The sequence below is a fragment of the Pleurodeles waltl genome, chromosome 6 (genome assembly GCF_031143425.1).
Source record: "Pleurodeles waltl isolate 20211129_DDA chromosome 6, aPleWal1.hap1.20221129, whole genome shotgun sequence".
Classification (NCBI taxonomy): domain Eukaryota; kingdom Metazoa; phylum Chordata; class Amphibia; order Caudata; family Salamandridae; genus Pleurodeles; species Pleurodeles waltl.
Genome location: NC_090445.1, coordinates 749,415,932 through 749,433,982, shown reverse-complemented (window position 1 = coordinate 749,433,982; position 18,051 = coordinate 749,415,932). Strand labels below are relative to the sequence as shown.

General features: G+C 41.5%; 1 protein-coding gene across 2 annotated transcripts in view; it reads right to left on the bottom strand.

Moving 5' to 3' along the window:
* The window catches only part of AFAP1L2 (actin filament associated protein 1 like 2), a 478,342-nt gene that overhangs the window by 169,436 nt on the left and 290,855 nt on the right, over nucleotides 1–18,051 (bottom strand). For both annotated transcript variants that reach the window (XM_069239306.1, XM_069239307.1), the window contains exons 2-3: nucleotides 12,495–12,626; nucleotides 10,824–10,904 (exon numbers count right to left, since the gene is read on the bottom strand). In XM_069239306.1, the coding sequence (XP_069095407.1) occupies nucleotides 10,824–10,904; nucleotides 12,495–12,626 (213 nt within the window). The remainder of the gene's footprint in view (nucleotides 1–10,823; nucleotides 10,905–12,494; nucleotides 12,627–18,051) is intronic.

Below are 18,051 nucleotides of genomic sequence, written 5' to 3'. Positions count from 1 at the left end.
AAATCTAAATGCGGCCAGCGGGAACCCACCCGGCTAACGGCTAGTAAGAGCACTCCATCGTGGCCGTCTACGGCTCGGCCGAAATACATCTAAATATGACTAGACGGTCTTTTCGGGGCCGCTGCCAGCGCGAATTGGCAGTATCACCACCAAGATGTAAATCAGGGCCTAAGTCATCAACATCCACAAATGAAGTCTCATGAAGTTTTAAAGCAATCTTTTGCATTGAGCCCAATACCTACAAAAACAATTCTCACTTGACCAAATTTTCAGACTGCCATTCTCTAAATCGCCATAATGCTCTGTGTTGTGCACAGATATCTGCTGTGTGAGATCACAGAGCACTTCTCAGTAATGTTGAACTACCAATTGCATCAAGTCATAAAAGAATGGTAGCATGAAGATTCCAGATCCCTCGAAAAGACCTCAAGGCATAGTACACATGAGCTAATTCTGCTACGTTTTTACCCAAAACTGCCCACAATGAGATCCTATATTTCAAGATTCTACAAATCGTTGATGCCAAGATGGGCATTTGCTAAACAAATGAGTAGTGCAAGCTGGTCTAAATAATATAACATAGGGTCCCTTTATGGGACAATTTAGAAAATCCCTAGAGTTATCACCTTATATATAGTTTTTGATTGTAATGGGTTTCTGAGGATATGCAGTCTCATATTGCAGGAAATGTCAAGATATATTCAGGATTTTGGTGGATATTCAGTATTTCCAATCCACCCAGCGGGATCAGTACTAAGCATATCATGAAATAAGAGGAATACAAAATGGGGTTATTTGCTCACCAAAATAGCACCCTAGAGTGGAACGTGTCTAGTGACCTTAAACACAGATGAGGGAACTGTTGAGCAGAAGGCCTAAATCCTAAACAGATGTAAACTATGGCATACAAATTATGCATGAGTTTGGTGTTATTTACCAAATTGCCAGATTCACAAACTCTCTCCATTAATCTATGCATGCCAAAGTTACCTTGCAGTAGTAACCCGAATAGCAAACTTACTCCTCTTTTCTTACCCCTTATGTGTGCATGTTTTACATGTCACAGCGAGTATGCATGAACAGACTTAGGAAATGAGAATTTTCTTTTACTGTTGCAGCTTATTTTTCCCTCACCTCACAATATTTTATGTCTCCCAAATGTCTCATTTGAACACATCTCCTGACAAACCTAGAGTAAGCACTGTCTCTCAGTCTATACAGCCCTTAGATCTGGGTCATCCAGGAATAAATTGTATGTTCTGAAATGTAGTGATAAATATTTTTGAACAGGTACAAAGTAAAGACTGAGTGAGTGTTTGCAGGATCTGAATGAGAATTCCCTGCTTACCCCTAAGACACACGTCTAAGGATGTCATGGACATATATTCCTGGAATCTACAAGCTTAGGGGCCTAGCTACATGTGTAAATATAGTACAAGTAAATTTATCCTTACACTTTTGAACACTCTTACAGTTTTGACCATTCACAATTTATTAGTGTAAAGTTACTCAAAAGTGCAGATTTACATATTCCTACCTGCTGAAATATGGAGTCAGTAAAAACATGAAAAATTATTGTAAGGTTACTACTAATCGGGATGTTATGTCTGTATTTGACATCCTGCACACTTGGTAGAGACCTCCATAATTAAGGCGACCTCCTTATGATAAAGTATAGGGATAATTTTAAACATTTATTAAGCATTTAAAAAAATTGAAGAAATATTTTATTTCATAATTTCAATTCATTTCATATATTTATTTTAAATACAGCATATCGAAATGTTAATGCACTAATAACTTAATTTTAAATAAAAAATGCAATATTTTTCATACATTTAATTAAAATATTTTTTCCTGAAGTTAAAAAAAAAATCCCATATATATTATTTTGTTATTATGTTCTAAAAAAAGCCCTCCCTAACCCTACCTAAACACCTCCTTGCTCTTCTCCTTAACTCCTCCCCTTTAGTAGTCATAATTCCTCATTTTCCAGCTGCCCCTTCCTGCCCCCCACATCTACTTACATGTGCGGAGATCTCCTCAGTCGAGGAGGAGATCTATGGAGAGAAAAAAATAGGAGAGGCAGAGACCTCCACATGTGCGTTTGAATAGCAGTTTGTAAAATGTTAGAAGTACTATTGAAGTACTAATGAACATATTACAAATTGCAGTTTGTGAATAGGCCCTCAGCAGTCTACACGACTACTAATTTGTAATTTGGGTGCACCAACAACCGTCGCTTTGTGCAACAGAAGAAGTGCAGGTTAACTGCATTTGTACGGGTTATGACTTGCACCTACACATAATCCTAGGGGCCAAAGGGCATCTTTAGTGCACTGGGAAAATATGTGACAAGACAAAGTAAGTCTAAGGATATAACCCTCATCAGAATACTGTGAACCCTGTTTGGAACATACATTAATTGCCTACAATGTCGTAAAAAGCTGGTGCAAAATATTAGTCAAATACACGTCTAAAAAGAGAGAGACACTTTTTTTGTCAAAATGGGCAGCCCAAGGTCAACCTAAATCTGAAAGCTGTTTCTGCTGTAAACAAACTGAAAGAAGCATGGTCGGAAACATAAAACGTTTCCTTTCCTTTCAGCAAGCAAACAATTGTGATACAAAGAGAAAACAATGCCCAGTAAAACAGTTGAAAATACTTAAATTAGTCTACAAAAGTAGCGGAAAAAAAAGTTTTCTTCAAAGAAATTCTACTGTGTAGATTAGAAAAAGGTACCTTGAAAGTGCCATTCGACCATCTCACAGCTACCCTGTATGACGCAATAAAGATAAAAAGTGCAAAATCGAAACAATTATTGACATTTTATATAAACAGTGCTTGAATTCTAAAGTACAAGCAATGAAGATATTTAAGAACCTAGTCCACGAATTATGCGCTTCTGTGACGGAGCAGGTAACAGGATCACAGCGGGAAATGCCGGAGGAAAAGTGGGACCAAGCAAAGTCCCGCCCTTTCCTTTGCACGCCCGATAAGGGCCACAACCTACAGGATCCAGCATAGAGCATCTCTACCTTTACGCAGCCGGGGCCTAAAGGCCTTTACACAATCAGCTGGTAACTGTACAGGCCCTGGAAGCCCCCGGCGGATAAATCAGCCCCACTGTTGCCACATCCGGCATCCTTTCTGCATCTGTGCTGCACCATCTCTGGTGAACGGGGCAAATGCAGCCCTGGCATTCGCGGTGGACGGAGGGGTTACCGCCAGGATGCTTACCAAGGCAGCCCAGGACCATTAAAACACACTGTGTATCCCACTTACGTCTCACAGTGAGTAACAGCGTCATTTTTATGTTATTATGTAATACACCTTTTAGGTTTCTTTTCGGAGTGTTTGGCAGGGTGCTGTGTTCTAGTTTTATGTGTGATAAAAAATAGAATGTTGTTCAAATTACGCACAATTCAAGCAGTTGCTTTTCTGTGTACAGGCTGGTTGCTCATGCAAGTCCAAAGTTTACGATTTATATTAATTTGCAGTTCCTTACCGGCCTTTGGATTTAGTCCGTTGTATGCATTATCATTAGCTTGCAAAGTTTATCAATAAAACAGCGTTGATCCATAAACAAAGGTTCTTGAGGAAAGTTTTTGCCATTTTCCGAAGTGGAAAAGGAGAGAGCTGTGACAAGGGTGTAAGATATGGCGGAGAGACCCACTGATGAGGAGAAGAACTGAAAATGAAAATTATCCTGGAGGAGAGAAAATATATCGCTGGAAGTCATACTTTATATAACGGATTCAATTGTTGGCAGAGAACAGTTTAATGGCGAGTGTGTGCTCCCAGTAGATGAGACAGTGTACTGAAATTGGTATTTGAGGGCCAATTAGATGAAGCCCTCGTGAAGTAGTTTTCAGGAAGCATTGTGATGGCTGGCAATGGACAAAGTTAGAATTAATGGCGGGGAACTCTAATTTTTTTTCGACCTTCATTTGCAAACCAATCTCTGAAGCAGCTGCCTTAACCCGCTTAGCTGTTTTACCAGGTTTGATTTGCAAGGTTGTATTGTGGTGAGTGTACAGTTTTCCTGTGTGTTTTGTTTTGCATTCAAATGTAATCAATCCAAACATCTAAATGAAAAGAGAAATCCAGTTCCACCCCTGAGTTACAGCATTGTGAGGGGTGAAACACGTGTTAGCGGCCTAGCAGGAATGTATGTACCAAACCTACCATGAAGAAGATGCAGGATAACTTGCAAATATTAGGTTTATAACATAACTGCAATAAATGAGTCATTGCGCAGAACTGGATTTCCCTTTTCACTTGGATGTTTGGATTGATTACATTTGTATACAAAACAAAACGTACAGGAAAACCGTATGCTCAGCACAATACAAGTTTACTCATGAGGAGGAGTCAGCCCAACGCCGAAGGCGTGCCAAAGAGCTTTCCAACTAACAATCTAGAATCCTTCAAAAATTAATACTGGGCGAGGAGGGAGAAGGTCGAGGCTGCAAGTGTGCACTAATATTCATTTGTAAACTATTGATAGATGTGAAGGCTGCCAGCCATCCACTTTTTCCTGGACAAGTGTGTACCTTGAGCCTCAAAACACATAAGGGTCCAAGTATACAGATGCACTCTCCGAATGAGACGCAGAGGGGAATCTGAGGTGCCTGGGATAAGGGGCTGCCTATGCTAAACGATTAATTGCGACCCATCTAGATCTTCCAACAGGATTGTTTCTGTTTTTTTTTATTACTGCAACATTTTGGCAAGGTGGATTTCCACATTACAATAAAAAATCCCATGGAATTATGATGTGTCAATACATACTTTCTGGTTTTAGTACCAGCACTTATTGAACAGTAGAATCAAAGCTAAACCATCTTCAACTCTTCTCCTGCTGGACTGAATTTCAGTTTGGAAGAAAATTCTGTTCTTCAAAGGTTTCCTAATCATTCAATATAATCTTAATACTGGTGGATTTTGATCGAGAAACAGTCATCAGCAAAGACTGCTTCTAATTTACATTTTCAACAGGGCCATCATCAGGTCTTGGTGATCCTCTTTTTTCCCTGTGCTTACAGCTCATATGTGGACAAATGTGAAGCAAGTGTGAAGCAAGGGGCAGGGCAAGGGCGAATTGGCTTAGCTTTCACAGGGTGTAGAGGGGATGGTGCATTCCAGCCTGATCTCTGGACTTCAAACTTCAAGGACAATTTAGCTATCAGGTCATTATTTCATTTCCTCGTGGGCGGTGAGCTAGTAGACCACCTCTTGAGCTGGATCGCCTGCCATGTCATAGATGTTTCTGCCATGTTTCTGTCGGTCCATGATGATCTGAGGACCCTTATGGATGGCAACGGTGCCAGGTGCTGACATTACTCAATCTGTTTGCATTTAGTGCTATCAGCCGTAACATTCTTGCTACAAGAATTGTCAATGCCAGGCTCTTAGGCACTGTCCATTAGTGGCTGAAGTCTTTTGTAGAAGACTGGAAGCATTTGGTCGCTGTTTGCTCATTCTGAAATAAGTGCAAGGAACTCAACTGTGTATTAATACGGACACTGCTTTTGCTTAATATGTGTGTGTATGTATGTGAAAGACACCTAGTTGATCTGTGGCCTAAAGCATCACTCACAGCCGTGGATCAATTCTCCACCTCACTGACTAACTGCCTCTTACTCGCTGGTGGCTATCCATTAATACTGTGAAGCCCATTCAAGCAAAAACAATGTTCCTTTTGACTACAGAGAAAAGCTCCAACTGCAATGCCTCTTCATGGCCACAAGTATCACTGGCTGTATTCCAGTGCCTGCTGCCCTGTGTGCAACGTGGGCATCTACAGCCTTCAACTCTCAGGCGGTCAATTTGGATAATTTTAGCTTCCCTAACAAACGGTCTTAAAAAGTGCTCTATTTTATTGAACTTGATCACGTGCTGCAGTTGACAACATCTCAGTCCAGTCTGGGCTGGATTTTAGGAATTCCATCTACTTGGCTCCTCCCGAGAAAAACTTGAACCACCCTCAAGTTGTGTAGAGCACAGCTGTTTATCTAATCACAGTCTATCCACACATGAGCATGTTACTCTTACCTTGAGACTAACACACTGACTACCTGTCTGCAATAGAGTCATCTTCAAAGACATGGCTATAGTCTCCAGAGCAATCCATTGTAATGTCATTGACTTCCTGCAGCTCTCTAAATTTAAATGTTAACTATATTCCAGGCAAAGGGCTCTGCTCCTACCCTCAGTGCCCAAAGTTTGTACTGTGATTTTGAAGACAGAGTAGTCCCCACTGCTGTCGCAATGCACATGAACACAATGGCTCATATTTGCACAGTGAGCATTATCTCCAAAAACTCAGAATTCTCCTTCCAGGTTCAATAAAGCCTTCTCTTCAGTCAATAAACTTTCAGTTGGAGATAAAGGGAGGCAGGTGTCAATGTATAATGGCAAGAAGATTTCAGGGTACATGGTTACATTAACAATATATCATCAGGAAGTCCTCACCACTAAAGTAGCCTGTAAACCTTTTGAAGAATTCAGTAAAATGTTTAAAACTACTTCTCCCGGTGGGCAGTTCACATGCAGGTAGAATATGTAATACTGTCTTGATGCACTTTCTCACACCTCGTCATCTGGGGAATCTCCAGTCTTCAGACACCAATGTCGCAACTTCACGTTGCTTTCTAAACCTTTTTAATCCCACCAATTTGGGTTTCAGCAGTGGTATATTTCTGGGACAATTTGTAGGACATTTAAAAGTACTGAAATGTATCGCATGATGGAGACGCATGCCTGATCATCATACTCAACCTGATCCATTCTCTCCAAGGAACCTTTCACACCACTGAGCACAGAACATCTCTCTCCACTCTGTGGGTTACTACTTACAGTGTTGGTCTGGCTCACATATGGTCTCACTTCCTCCGGTTTGAGTTCCCACATCTTTTGTATGAATAGGCATTCGACTCGGGAAGTAATTCAATTGGACCCTTATACTTTTACCTTGTGGTCTCACTAGTTGCACCTGGTAAATCCAACTGAAAACCTCAAGGTTCTCCTCCTGCCTTGTTCTGCATGGTGCCCAATTCATCAATACATTCACTGCCTCATAATTTCGACATCGAGCCCCTGAGAGACCTTTTGAATGACTCAGGAATCTCTCTCTGCTAGAACTGGCTCAACCCCAAGTCCTCCGGCATCTTACAGTTCATTCATAGAAAAACCGAAATAATTTTCTTATTCCTTCCTGTTTTTAGGTCGAACAAGACTGTCTCTTGACAATTTCTTTATCAAACTTTAGCCCATAGTTTGCTGAATCAGTAAAATTATTAAGTTTCACTTTCTTCATCTTAACTTATTCTTAAAGCACCAGGTTAATGATGAGCGAACAGCTTCTTATCCATAAGTGACTCAATCAGAAAATCAAGCCCATTCTTCAGCCATTCGACTTCTGGTAGTATGCAATATATTCTCCAAACCTGATGGAGGGAGAGAGACTTCTCTCAGGCCTTTCCTATTTACCTTCCTCTCCTAAAAGCAATTTACCTTTTTCATGCTTGACTCACCTCCAAAGCAAAGAGGCCTTATCACGAAACTCTTCCTCAATTACCTTAAGTGCGTTACGCACTCCTGTGTCTGTCATAAAGGTTATTTGCCTAAAGCTGAAAGCTGTAAAACTCAAATGAACCATCCAGCTTTCTATGACGAAAACATTAAATTCAGCCCCCAACAAATAATCCTAACGTGATATCTATTCATAAAAAAAACATCAAAAGACTTGATTTAAGCAGTTCATCTACATGCCATAAGAATCTGGAATGCACGGACAACATGCATCCCTCTAACAGATAATCTGTCTTTCTAGAGACTACTAAAAATCTATCAATTCAATTTTCCCTAGTTAATAATAGGCCTCCAAGTAGGCCTTCCGATGCACACCTTTATGCAAACACATTTGTAGCTATTTTTTCTTTAACTAAACCCCTCGTGGTCAATAAGAAATTGTAAGTACTGCACATAATGATGTAGAAGACATTCATTGTGGCGGATTTCCATTCCCTTCTCCCGACTGTTCCCATAACTTGACCTCTGGAATCCTGCTTCTTCCCTGTGTGAATTACTTCCATCTCTCTTTTACATTTTACTACATGACGACTGCTGGTCAGACATTTGTGTAGTTTTTTCACTACTTATTTTTTTTTCACCAGGCAATTGCCCACTTCTTCTGGGATAAGCTTTTCGATATTTATGATTCTTTCCCGAAAGAGATGACCGGTGCTCCCTGTCTCAATGTATGGTTTAAACCTAGGCAGGTTAGGACGGGATTATCTGAGGTCAACGCTCCTGATCTTGATCAAGTACGTGCTCCATGGGGGAGGGGGAAATCAGGCTTCCCCAGCAATCCGGCCCCTGCTATCATTCTACAGAGAGGCAAGGAGGCAATTCTCCCAGGGTTACATGACCTTCTTAATTTGTCCTTCACAGCAGGGCAGGTTCCCAAGAGTTGGAAACAAGCCATAGTGGCGCCATTCTTAAAAAAACAACAACAACAAAAAAACCTCTCTCGATCCTGCAAACCTGGATAACTTGAGGGCTATCTCTCTGCTTCCTTTTTTCACCAAGGCGGCTGAAAAGAAAGTGACTGATCAATTGTTGGAGTTCACTGAAACACAGGAGTTACTCCATGAGACACAGTCAGGTTTCTGTCCTCAGCTTAGTACAGAATTAGCCCTGCTGGTAGCAGGTGAGTCCTTGAGACAGAGTGGATGGGGGAAAACTGGCACGTTTCTTATGATGGCTTTCAGCACAGCTTTTGACACTGTCTCCCATGGTTGTGGATGAATGGAGTTGGGGAGTGGGCTTTGAAGTGGCTGGCTTCCTCCCTCCAGAATCGTACCTTTCAGGTGGTTCAACTCCAGAATCGAACCTTTTAGGTGGTTCAACAATGTGTTGCTTTTGAGGCAGTACTGCTGCAGCATGGGATGCCAGAAAGCTCGGCTCTGAGTCACACTCTGTTTAATCTATATATGCGTCCCCTAGCTGAGGTCATCAAGCGTTATGGATTTAAGATCACATCGTACGCAGAAGACATGCAGTTTGTTATCACCCTCTCCCAGGATGGTGGAGTATCTGCCTCCTGGCTTAAATCCTGCCTGGTAGATCTTGAGGAATGGATGTCTCGGAACTGCTTAAGCTCAATGGTGGCAAGATTGAGGTACTGTTAGTGGGAAAACAGCCCTCAATCTGGACCTCTGCATGGTGGCCTGATGCATTAGGGCCTGTACCAGTACCTCAGTCGAATGTGAAAAATCTTGGTATCTGGTTGGATGTCAATTTGTCCTTTGATGGACAGAATTCATGTTTGGCAGGGGAGTGTTTCACATTTTGAAATGCTGAGGAAAAGTTTAGGATTCCTTCCTGTGGAATCCAGGAAAGCTGCAGCCCAGGCCTTAGTTATCTGAAGGCTGGACTACTGCAATATGTTGTATTTGGGTGTGTCTCAAGGTAGACTGGCCAAACTAAAGAGTGTACAAAATGTGGCAGCGCCACCTGTTAAACATCTCTAGATGGGCCCTACTGGGAGGCATCTCAGTAGGTTACACTAGCTCCCTATTAATAAGAGTATCCTTTAAGGCGATGTGCTTTTGTCGCAAAATCTGAAATGGGAGAGGCCCCCGCTATTTGTGCTCCTTGGTGAAAAGATATGTTCAGAACAGAGACCTTAGATCCGCTGGAGCCTCTCGAGCAGTCATCCCCAAGATAACTAGAGCACGTCTTGGAGGTCGCTTCTTTGGCTTTCTGGCGTCTACATTTTAGAACTCCCTGCCTACTGACATAAGACAGGAAAGTTCTGAGGCTATCTTTCACAAGAAACTTGAAAGCTATTTTTTTAGGCAGTTGTAGATGTCCATCCCGTGCCTAGGTTCTTGGGCTGGCTGCTGTTTCTGCCCCAGTGCGGGATCACTCCGTTTTTGCAGTAACCATGCACTTTATATATTATTTTATTATTATTATTACTTTATAATGTTCCATATAAATGAGTATAATTTTCTATGATTTGGGCTGTAAAAACAGATTACAAAAAGGTACTGAATATCTCGAGAAATGTACAAGTTCCGAGTAATTCACTTGCGCTGCCATGTGCCACACTTGCCATGTAATCCACCCTAGCATCAAATTTCTGGCAATAACTAATCTCTCTGCGAGCGAAAATAACATTAATTTTACTCACTGGTTCAAACTGTGTGATTCTAAACACATCACTTTATTTCGTTACACAAGAGTCCACTTACTTATGAAATTGATTGTGAGCACTAAAAAAAACAGAAAAGAAACCCCCAGAGTATGTGGCGACATAAAAAACAATTTAAATTTAGCAATATACTGCATTAGAACATGCATAGTTGCACATACTACAGCCTGCCAAATCTAGTTTTCTCTTCCAGTAGTACTGTGTGCTCTTTTCCTCAGTCTCTCCTCGTTTCTTATTTCCCTGTTATTGAGCAAAGGCTAGCTTCAAATCCGTGCTTAAAAACTACTTCTATCTTCCTTTCCCAGTTTTATGTCTGATTTAAAGTATCACCAATTTGATCTCTTGGAAAGTCCTTGACTCTTATTCAGATTCCAATAACATGTTTTGTTCTACCTATTGCCCTTCTCTTAAAAACCTTGCATGGAAATGATTTATCTTCATTCCTTTAGGGTTCTAAAATGTTCTAGTATATTCCATAAATAATGCAAACATGTTCCAGCTATCTGATCACAAAACTTCAGAAAGTAGTGGCAAGAGAAGGGCCATAGTGGTAGACACAGCACATAAATGTGCGATTCACTCCTATTTCATTTCATACCTCGGTTTGGTTTCTCTTGTACCAGCTCTGGCCGCTTGCTGACATCCACTTTGTTCATATAAATATACTCTTCGTCGCCACCTATGACAAGAAATTAGAACAGAATTTAAATTACTGCTGTGGTTTGAGGATTCAGGAGTTAATACCGACCCCACTCAGGTGAAGTAGTTAAAAAGAGACAGAGGGGCTTGATTTTGGGTTTGGCAGAAAAGAGGAGGATATCATCTGATTAAGAGAGTGTAGATTTGGACACACTCTCAGAGGGGTGGAAGAGAGTGTAGATTTGGACACACTCTTAGAGGGGTGGACTGGACATGGGCAAGTGTCCTGTATCTACTTAACTGCACTTCATTTCATTCACGTCAACCCATGCTTCTGCATTGTGAACATTAACCACCTTCCACTGAAGAACTGCGTGAAAACTCTTTAAAGACAGAAGAATGGTTCCCAACTCCTAACCAAAGATGTGCAACAAGGAGTCATTTGGAGAAGTCTACATTTAAGGAGCGATTGAGCATGTATTGCTGAGCCCCACCACATCACAGCTGTGTAAGGTGTTGCTGGCACCCACAATGGCGGCGAACATGGATTTGCACATTGCTTCATCACATTTTATCAAGAAAGAATAAAGCTAAAGAATTATGGAGTGCTGCTTCAAGAGTACTGAATTAATAGCCTGGGTGGTTTATAATGCTTTCCAGAATAAGTTGTCAAACATAGATGAGAAGCCTATTCCCCTTCCCAAAGTCCCTTCTCAGTCCCAGGCTGCATTAATAGCTGTGTAAATGTGAGGAGAGGTCAACTTAGTAAAGTACACAAGTGCTTATCATCTCTCTGGATGCCCTAGTGTTTGAAAAATGGGCCTTGTTTAACTCACTGTATGGAAATGCATCAATAAGAAATCTTATGAGATCGATAGCAGAACAAAATAAAGATTTTTAAGTATTAAAATCAGGACAGCAATCCTGAAGATCCACATTTGGAAGTATTATCAGAGAATAATGTGATGTGCCATAGCTATTTGTTTTTATTCACGAGATCCCAGTCAGGACTACAGTTCATTTTGACAAAAATTATTTGGAAGGAATATGTGCAGTCTCTTTATGATACTAGAATTAGAGGATTGTGATATCATAATATGTGCTTGTATTAAACGCCATATAAAATTAAGTGGAAATTATTATTCCATGGATGCCTCGTGTGCTGTTCTTTTAGCCTGCTGTACAGGTCTCACTGTGAGCAAGACACAGCTGAGAACTGCTCAACAAACAAAATCACATAGTGCAATTTTTTTTTCTTCAGCTGGCTTTTACTAGAGTGAACCAATCGAAACCAAAGTCATTAACATGGTCCAATCATGGTCATCCATGGCTGGTCATGGAGTAATTATTGATAACCAAAGACTGCCTAAGGGCTATATTATTAAGGTCAAGGCAAACATATAATAAGTTGATATAAAATTAAGGCCCTGAGTTAGGTATTGGCTGACTAGTTACTCCATCACAATGGTGACGGATATTCCGTCTGCTGAAATCTAAATCCCATAGGACATAATGTGATTTAGATTTCGGTAGAGTGGATTATCTGTCACCGTTGTGATGGAGTAACCCATCCGCCAATATCTAAATCAGCCCCTAAATCTCCTGATTTAATAAGCAGGTCTGCACTTACCATTGCTTGACTTGAGACAGAGCTGCAGGATCTCAGAGAGCAGACACTTCTTCAGTATGGCTGTGCTGCTCAGGCTTTCCTTGTCCAGAATCTTCAGAAAATCTTCAAGTTCTGTCAACAGCTGCTGCAAAACTGCAAAAGAACCAAGAGATTAAGTCGCTTAAAACAGAATGCCATCACTTGGACATTTAGCACTTTACTCACATAGCAGAGTTCCATATGTCAAGATTGTGTTTAGAGATGCAGCATTCAGACAGAAAGCAAAGTGTAGTGTAGTCAAACAATGGTGCTTTCTAAAAGTTTATAAGATTGAGATTTTAAAGTGATGCTGTGCTTAAATGTCAGTATCTAACTCGGGCCAATGAAATTTTTTTCAGGATCTTGTTTCTCAACGCTCTTAAATTGGAACTGTACATATGGGCATCAAGCATCATTTGTTGCCACCATAAAGGACTCAGATTTAAGTTATTTATTTCATGCTTAGTGAAATAAAACAATTAAAAGGTGACAAGTACAAATATTAAAAACATCAAAGGAGCCGCAACTTATCAAACGGATAAAATGTTCAATATTTTTACATGGAAAAATATTAATGTTAGGGAAATTGTGTCGCCTTTGGGCAATTCAAACAAGACCTCCCTGTTTTTTTTCTTTTTTTCTTTTTTTCTTCTAACTATTGTCACCATATGTAGGTGCTCCATTTATTTACATTTTTTGGCTATTCCGTGCCACCAATGAGCAACTCACCTCAGCTCACGCCAAATCCCTCCCTCCTCCCTAGTATGACGCCAACTCAGCAGCACGCAATCTAAACGCATGGATCACCAAATGCGCCGACACTCTAGCCCTCTTCCGACTGACATCGGCCAAACGCATACCTAAGAAAGCCAGCTGGTTCACCACCGAACTCCAAGAATCAAAGCGTACCTGCAGACGTTTAGAGAAGAATTGGAGGAACAGCCAAACCAGCGAAGACCTCGCCTACTTCAGAGCTGCAACTGCTACCCACTGCTGAAAAATCAAGAACGCAAGGAAGGACACACTACAGGAGCGCATCAACTCCTCCACACACAACTCTAAGGAACTCTTCTCAGTCATCAATGAGTTCACAAATCCTCCCCCCGAAACCGCCCAGAACCGTGTCACAGGACCTCGGTGACAAACTCGCCACCTTTTCCCACTGCAAAATCCAGGACATCTACGACAGCTTCCTCACGGAAAATCCTGGCACCGGAACCTGTGACTGACAAATCCCCCCAGAACCCACCCAGATCATCTACATCTGGTCCACGCTCACCACGGAGGAAACAGTCAGATTCATGAAGAGCACCCATTCTGGAGCCCCCATGGATCCTTACCGACCCCACATATATATCAGAGCCAGCGCATCTATCGCCCCGAGCTCTGAAACACAATCAACTGATCCATCAACACTAGCACCTTCCCCAAGGACTGGGAAAATGCAGAAATATGCCCTCTCCGGAAGAACCCTTCAGCCGACCCATCAGAACGAAAACATTTCTGGCCCATTTCACTGCTACTGTACCCCGCCAAAGTACTGGAGAAAGCAATCAATGCACAACTATGGAATTTCATTGAGGCCAACAACTCCCTGGACAGCTCCCAGTCCAGCTTCCGCAGCAACCACAGCACAGAGACAGCACTCCTGGCAGCCACCAACAACATCCGATTACTCCCAGTGTGCAGCCACACCGCAGCACTCATACTCTTTAACCTTTCAACAGCCTTCAACATGGTTTCCCACAACACTCTACACACCAGACTCTACAAAATAGGAATCCGTGGAACAGCCCTGGAATGGATCCACTCCTTCCTCCCCAGGAGGACGCAGAGGGTCAGACTCCCACCCTATACATTCACACCCACAGAAGTCAACTGCAGAGTCCCCCAAGGATCCTCACTGAGTCCCACACTGTTCAACATATACATGGCCCCTCTTGCAGCCATCGTCAGAATCCACAGTATGAACATTGTGTCATATGCTGATGACACACAACTCATTTCCATCACTGAAGACCCAGACTTGGCCAAAAGGAGCTTCCACTCAGGAATGGAAGCCGTCGCCACCTAGATGAGAGACGCTGCCGCAAGCTCAACTCTGACAATTCTGAGCTCATCATCTTCGGAAATGCCACCTCAGCCTGGGACGACTCCTGGTGGCCCACATCCCTCAGCACCCCTTGCACTGACTGAGCACACCCACAACCTAGGCTTCATTCTCAACTCCCCCTTATCCCTGACCCGCCAGGTACACTCAATCGCCTCCTCCTGTTGGCACACACTCTGCAAACTTCAGAAGATGTTCAGATGGATCCCAGCAGACTGTTGCAGGACAGTCACCGCGTCTTAGTCACAAGCAAGCTCAACTACGGCAACACCCTATACGCATGCAACTCGACTAGAAACATCAAAAAACTACAACTCATCCAGAATGCCGCTTCCAGACTCATCCTGGGCCTCCCACGCCGAGAACACAACTCTCAACACCAGAGGACCTCCCCACTGGCTCCTGGTCGAGAAACAAATCACCTTCAAACTACTCCCCCAACATACAAGGCCACACACAATGCAGGACCAGCCTACCTGAACCACAATGTTTCCTTCCACACCCCCACTCGATCCCTCTGTTCAGCCCAGATGGCCCTGGCCACCATCCCTCACATCTGCAAAACCACCGACGGAGAACGATCCTTCACCTTCATCACATCAAAGAGCTGGAACAACCTCATCCTGCACCTCAGACAAAACCCGTCGCTCATCATCTTCAGGAAGAACCTCAAGACATGGCTCTTCGGATGAGGGCTCCACCCCACAGCACCTTGAGAACCCTCACAGGTTAGTAGCCGTGCTTTACAAAAACTGATTGATTGATTGATTGACCTTCCACCAGCAAAAACATATGCTAGTACTCTCCTACAGAGGAGAGTGACAGAAAATCCAACTGACTGGTGCTAAGGAGTTGAGGGGATAAACATAAGTTACCTCTGTTCCAAAACCATCGAAGTTATGTTCATTAGGGATGAGCAGCCTGTTTGGGACTATCTAAGTTAAAGAGGGCATGGCACTTAAACCTCTTGAGACCTGCTGTTTCTTGCCCTGTGCGAATATTTTTTTGTTTTTTTATGTCAAATGTCAGGATTTACATATTAATCTTGCTGCACATTCATTTAATTCTATAAAAATATATAAATTATGTGAATACATATATACGAATAATTGATAAACATCAAACTATAATGAAGCAAATGTTATACGTTATACATATGCAGTCAATACTAAATGCCATAAACATTTATGAGAAAAGTGCACTCAAAATAAATGAACATATGAACTAAATGAAAAGCAATGGTGCTACACATGCAGAAAATGCAAAGAAAACAGCATCCCCAGAATGCTAGTGAAGCAGTTCCAATTAATATATGTCACTATGCGCATTGATAAATTAAAAAGCAAAGCAAACTTCATATGCCTAATTTGAAAATGCAACTGGGTGCCAAAAGAAAAACTATTCTTCAAAGGGATCAAAAACAAAGAAATCTGACTTAAGATGGCTATAAAAGCAAATCGCAGCAGCTTCTTTCTGTTTGTCTGTCTCTTGCTTTACTGAGTTTGCATCATCATGAAAACAGATGGAAAGTTTCAAACAATGAAGAGGAAATTTACAGGCTGAGTTGATGGTATTTCCAAGCCACACATAACAGAAAACTCTGAAATATTAAAAAGTGAAGTCCAGTGATACCGGTCCCGGTCTACTGTTGAAGATGATAAAGCCATGATGTTTTTGACAATTGAAGATGTTGACACTACAGGTGAATATGGCATCTGAGATACTGCAGATGCTGAAGTGCTTTGTGAAGCAACACTGAAAATGTCTTAGAATTGTGAATTTGTTGGTCCCATGCACTCAAACTCAGCAGCGTTTATGATTTGTAACTGCATTGCATAACCGTCGGCTTGATGTTCTCTGACTGGTCAAATTACATCCCTGGAAGCGACAAGACGTATTAATTGTTGTTCCAGAGGAACGCTCAAGACAACAGCTTCAAAACAGTTTAAACATTGAAATGTAGGTCTCACTAGAAGAAAATGAAGTTTGCGAAAATCAAAAAACCTAGGGCCAGATGTATCAAAATCCCATTTTGCATTCCCTAAATTGCGAATTTTAAGAAATCGCTATTTAGGCAATCCAAAATGGTATTCAGCAAACTAGCAATTCCCTATTAGCGATTCCTACAGAATTGCAATCTCTATTAGGGAATCGCAATTAGGGATTGCGACTCCATTCATTCCTATAGGCCTGAAGCCCCATAGGTGCAAATGGTTTTGCATTCCCTAATTTGCGATTTCCTTCTAGGAAATTGCAATTTAGGAAATGCAAAACCAAGGGTGCCTAGGGACCTAAATCCCCCTTTGATGCACTCCTAAAATAAATTGTGCACATGTAAAGTGCACACATGCCCTAGGGGCATGTGTGCACTCTATGACACTTTAAAAAAGGAATTTTTAATGTATTGCACATGGTTACCATCAACTTGGAGTCAATGGTAATAGCATTTCCTAAATGCCCATTTTGCATTTAGGAAATCTTGCTAAATGTGCTTGGAAATCACAAATAAGAAATCCCTATTTGCGATTTCCTACTTAGGGAATCACAATTCGGAATTCCCAATTTGGAGTCGCAATTTTAGGGAATAGCAAACAATTGTGATTCCCTAAAATTGCACTGCCTATGCCTTTCACACATCTGGAAAGTCTATTTTGCATTCGCACATGGTCAAATTTACCGATTTGCACCGTTTGCAAATGCAAAATGGGTTGCTACAACTAGCCCCTCGTGTACAGTTAGCTGAGTAGCTGAGTTGTCCTCGGAGATAAATTGTAATAGGTTTGCATCCTTGAAATTCAGTCTAGTAGGGTGCATTTTCATCATTCTAATGTTCACTTCTTCGACAGGAAAAAAAAAAAAATGGCATACCTAAAAATTGTGAAAAGCAGTTGACACAGAAATGGTGTGAAAACAAGGTAACAAAAGGAAACAGTGAAACCAAAAAATAGTTTTAAGCCAGCCAGCAAGCCAGATCCCATGGTTCTAAAACATAGGTGACGCCAGCAGTGTTCAAGACATGGAACACAGTGTGCAGCAGCTCAGGAAATGCATTAGAAATTGGATTCACAAAAGTTTCTGAATGCAGAATGGGCTGTCCGAAGTACTAACGTTTTATCTACAGCAGTTAAAGGTACCTCTTTGTGAGTTAGAACTGCAACAACTTAGTTTTATTTAGCAATTTGTAAATTTATCCTGTCTATTTTTGCCATTGAAGCACTCTCAAAACCTTCATTGGCAGATGATAAAATGTAATACTACAACACTTTACTATTTTTCGAACAGTTAAGAGACAAAGCCCTTGGCCAATCCACAACAAGACTCATTTGTTCAAAATATGTAGGAACCATTTCTCACAAGCATATTCTTGAAAGGAATGAAAGGAGCAGATATTCAAAAGAGTTTGTAAGCAAGTGCATGATTCAAAGGATT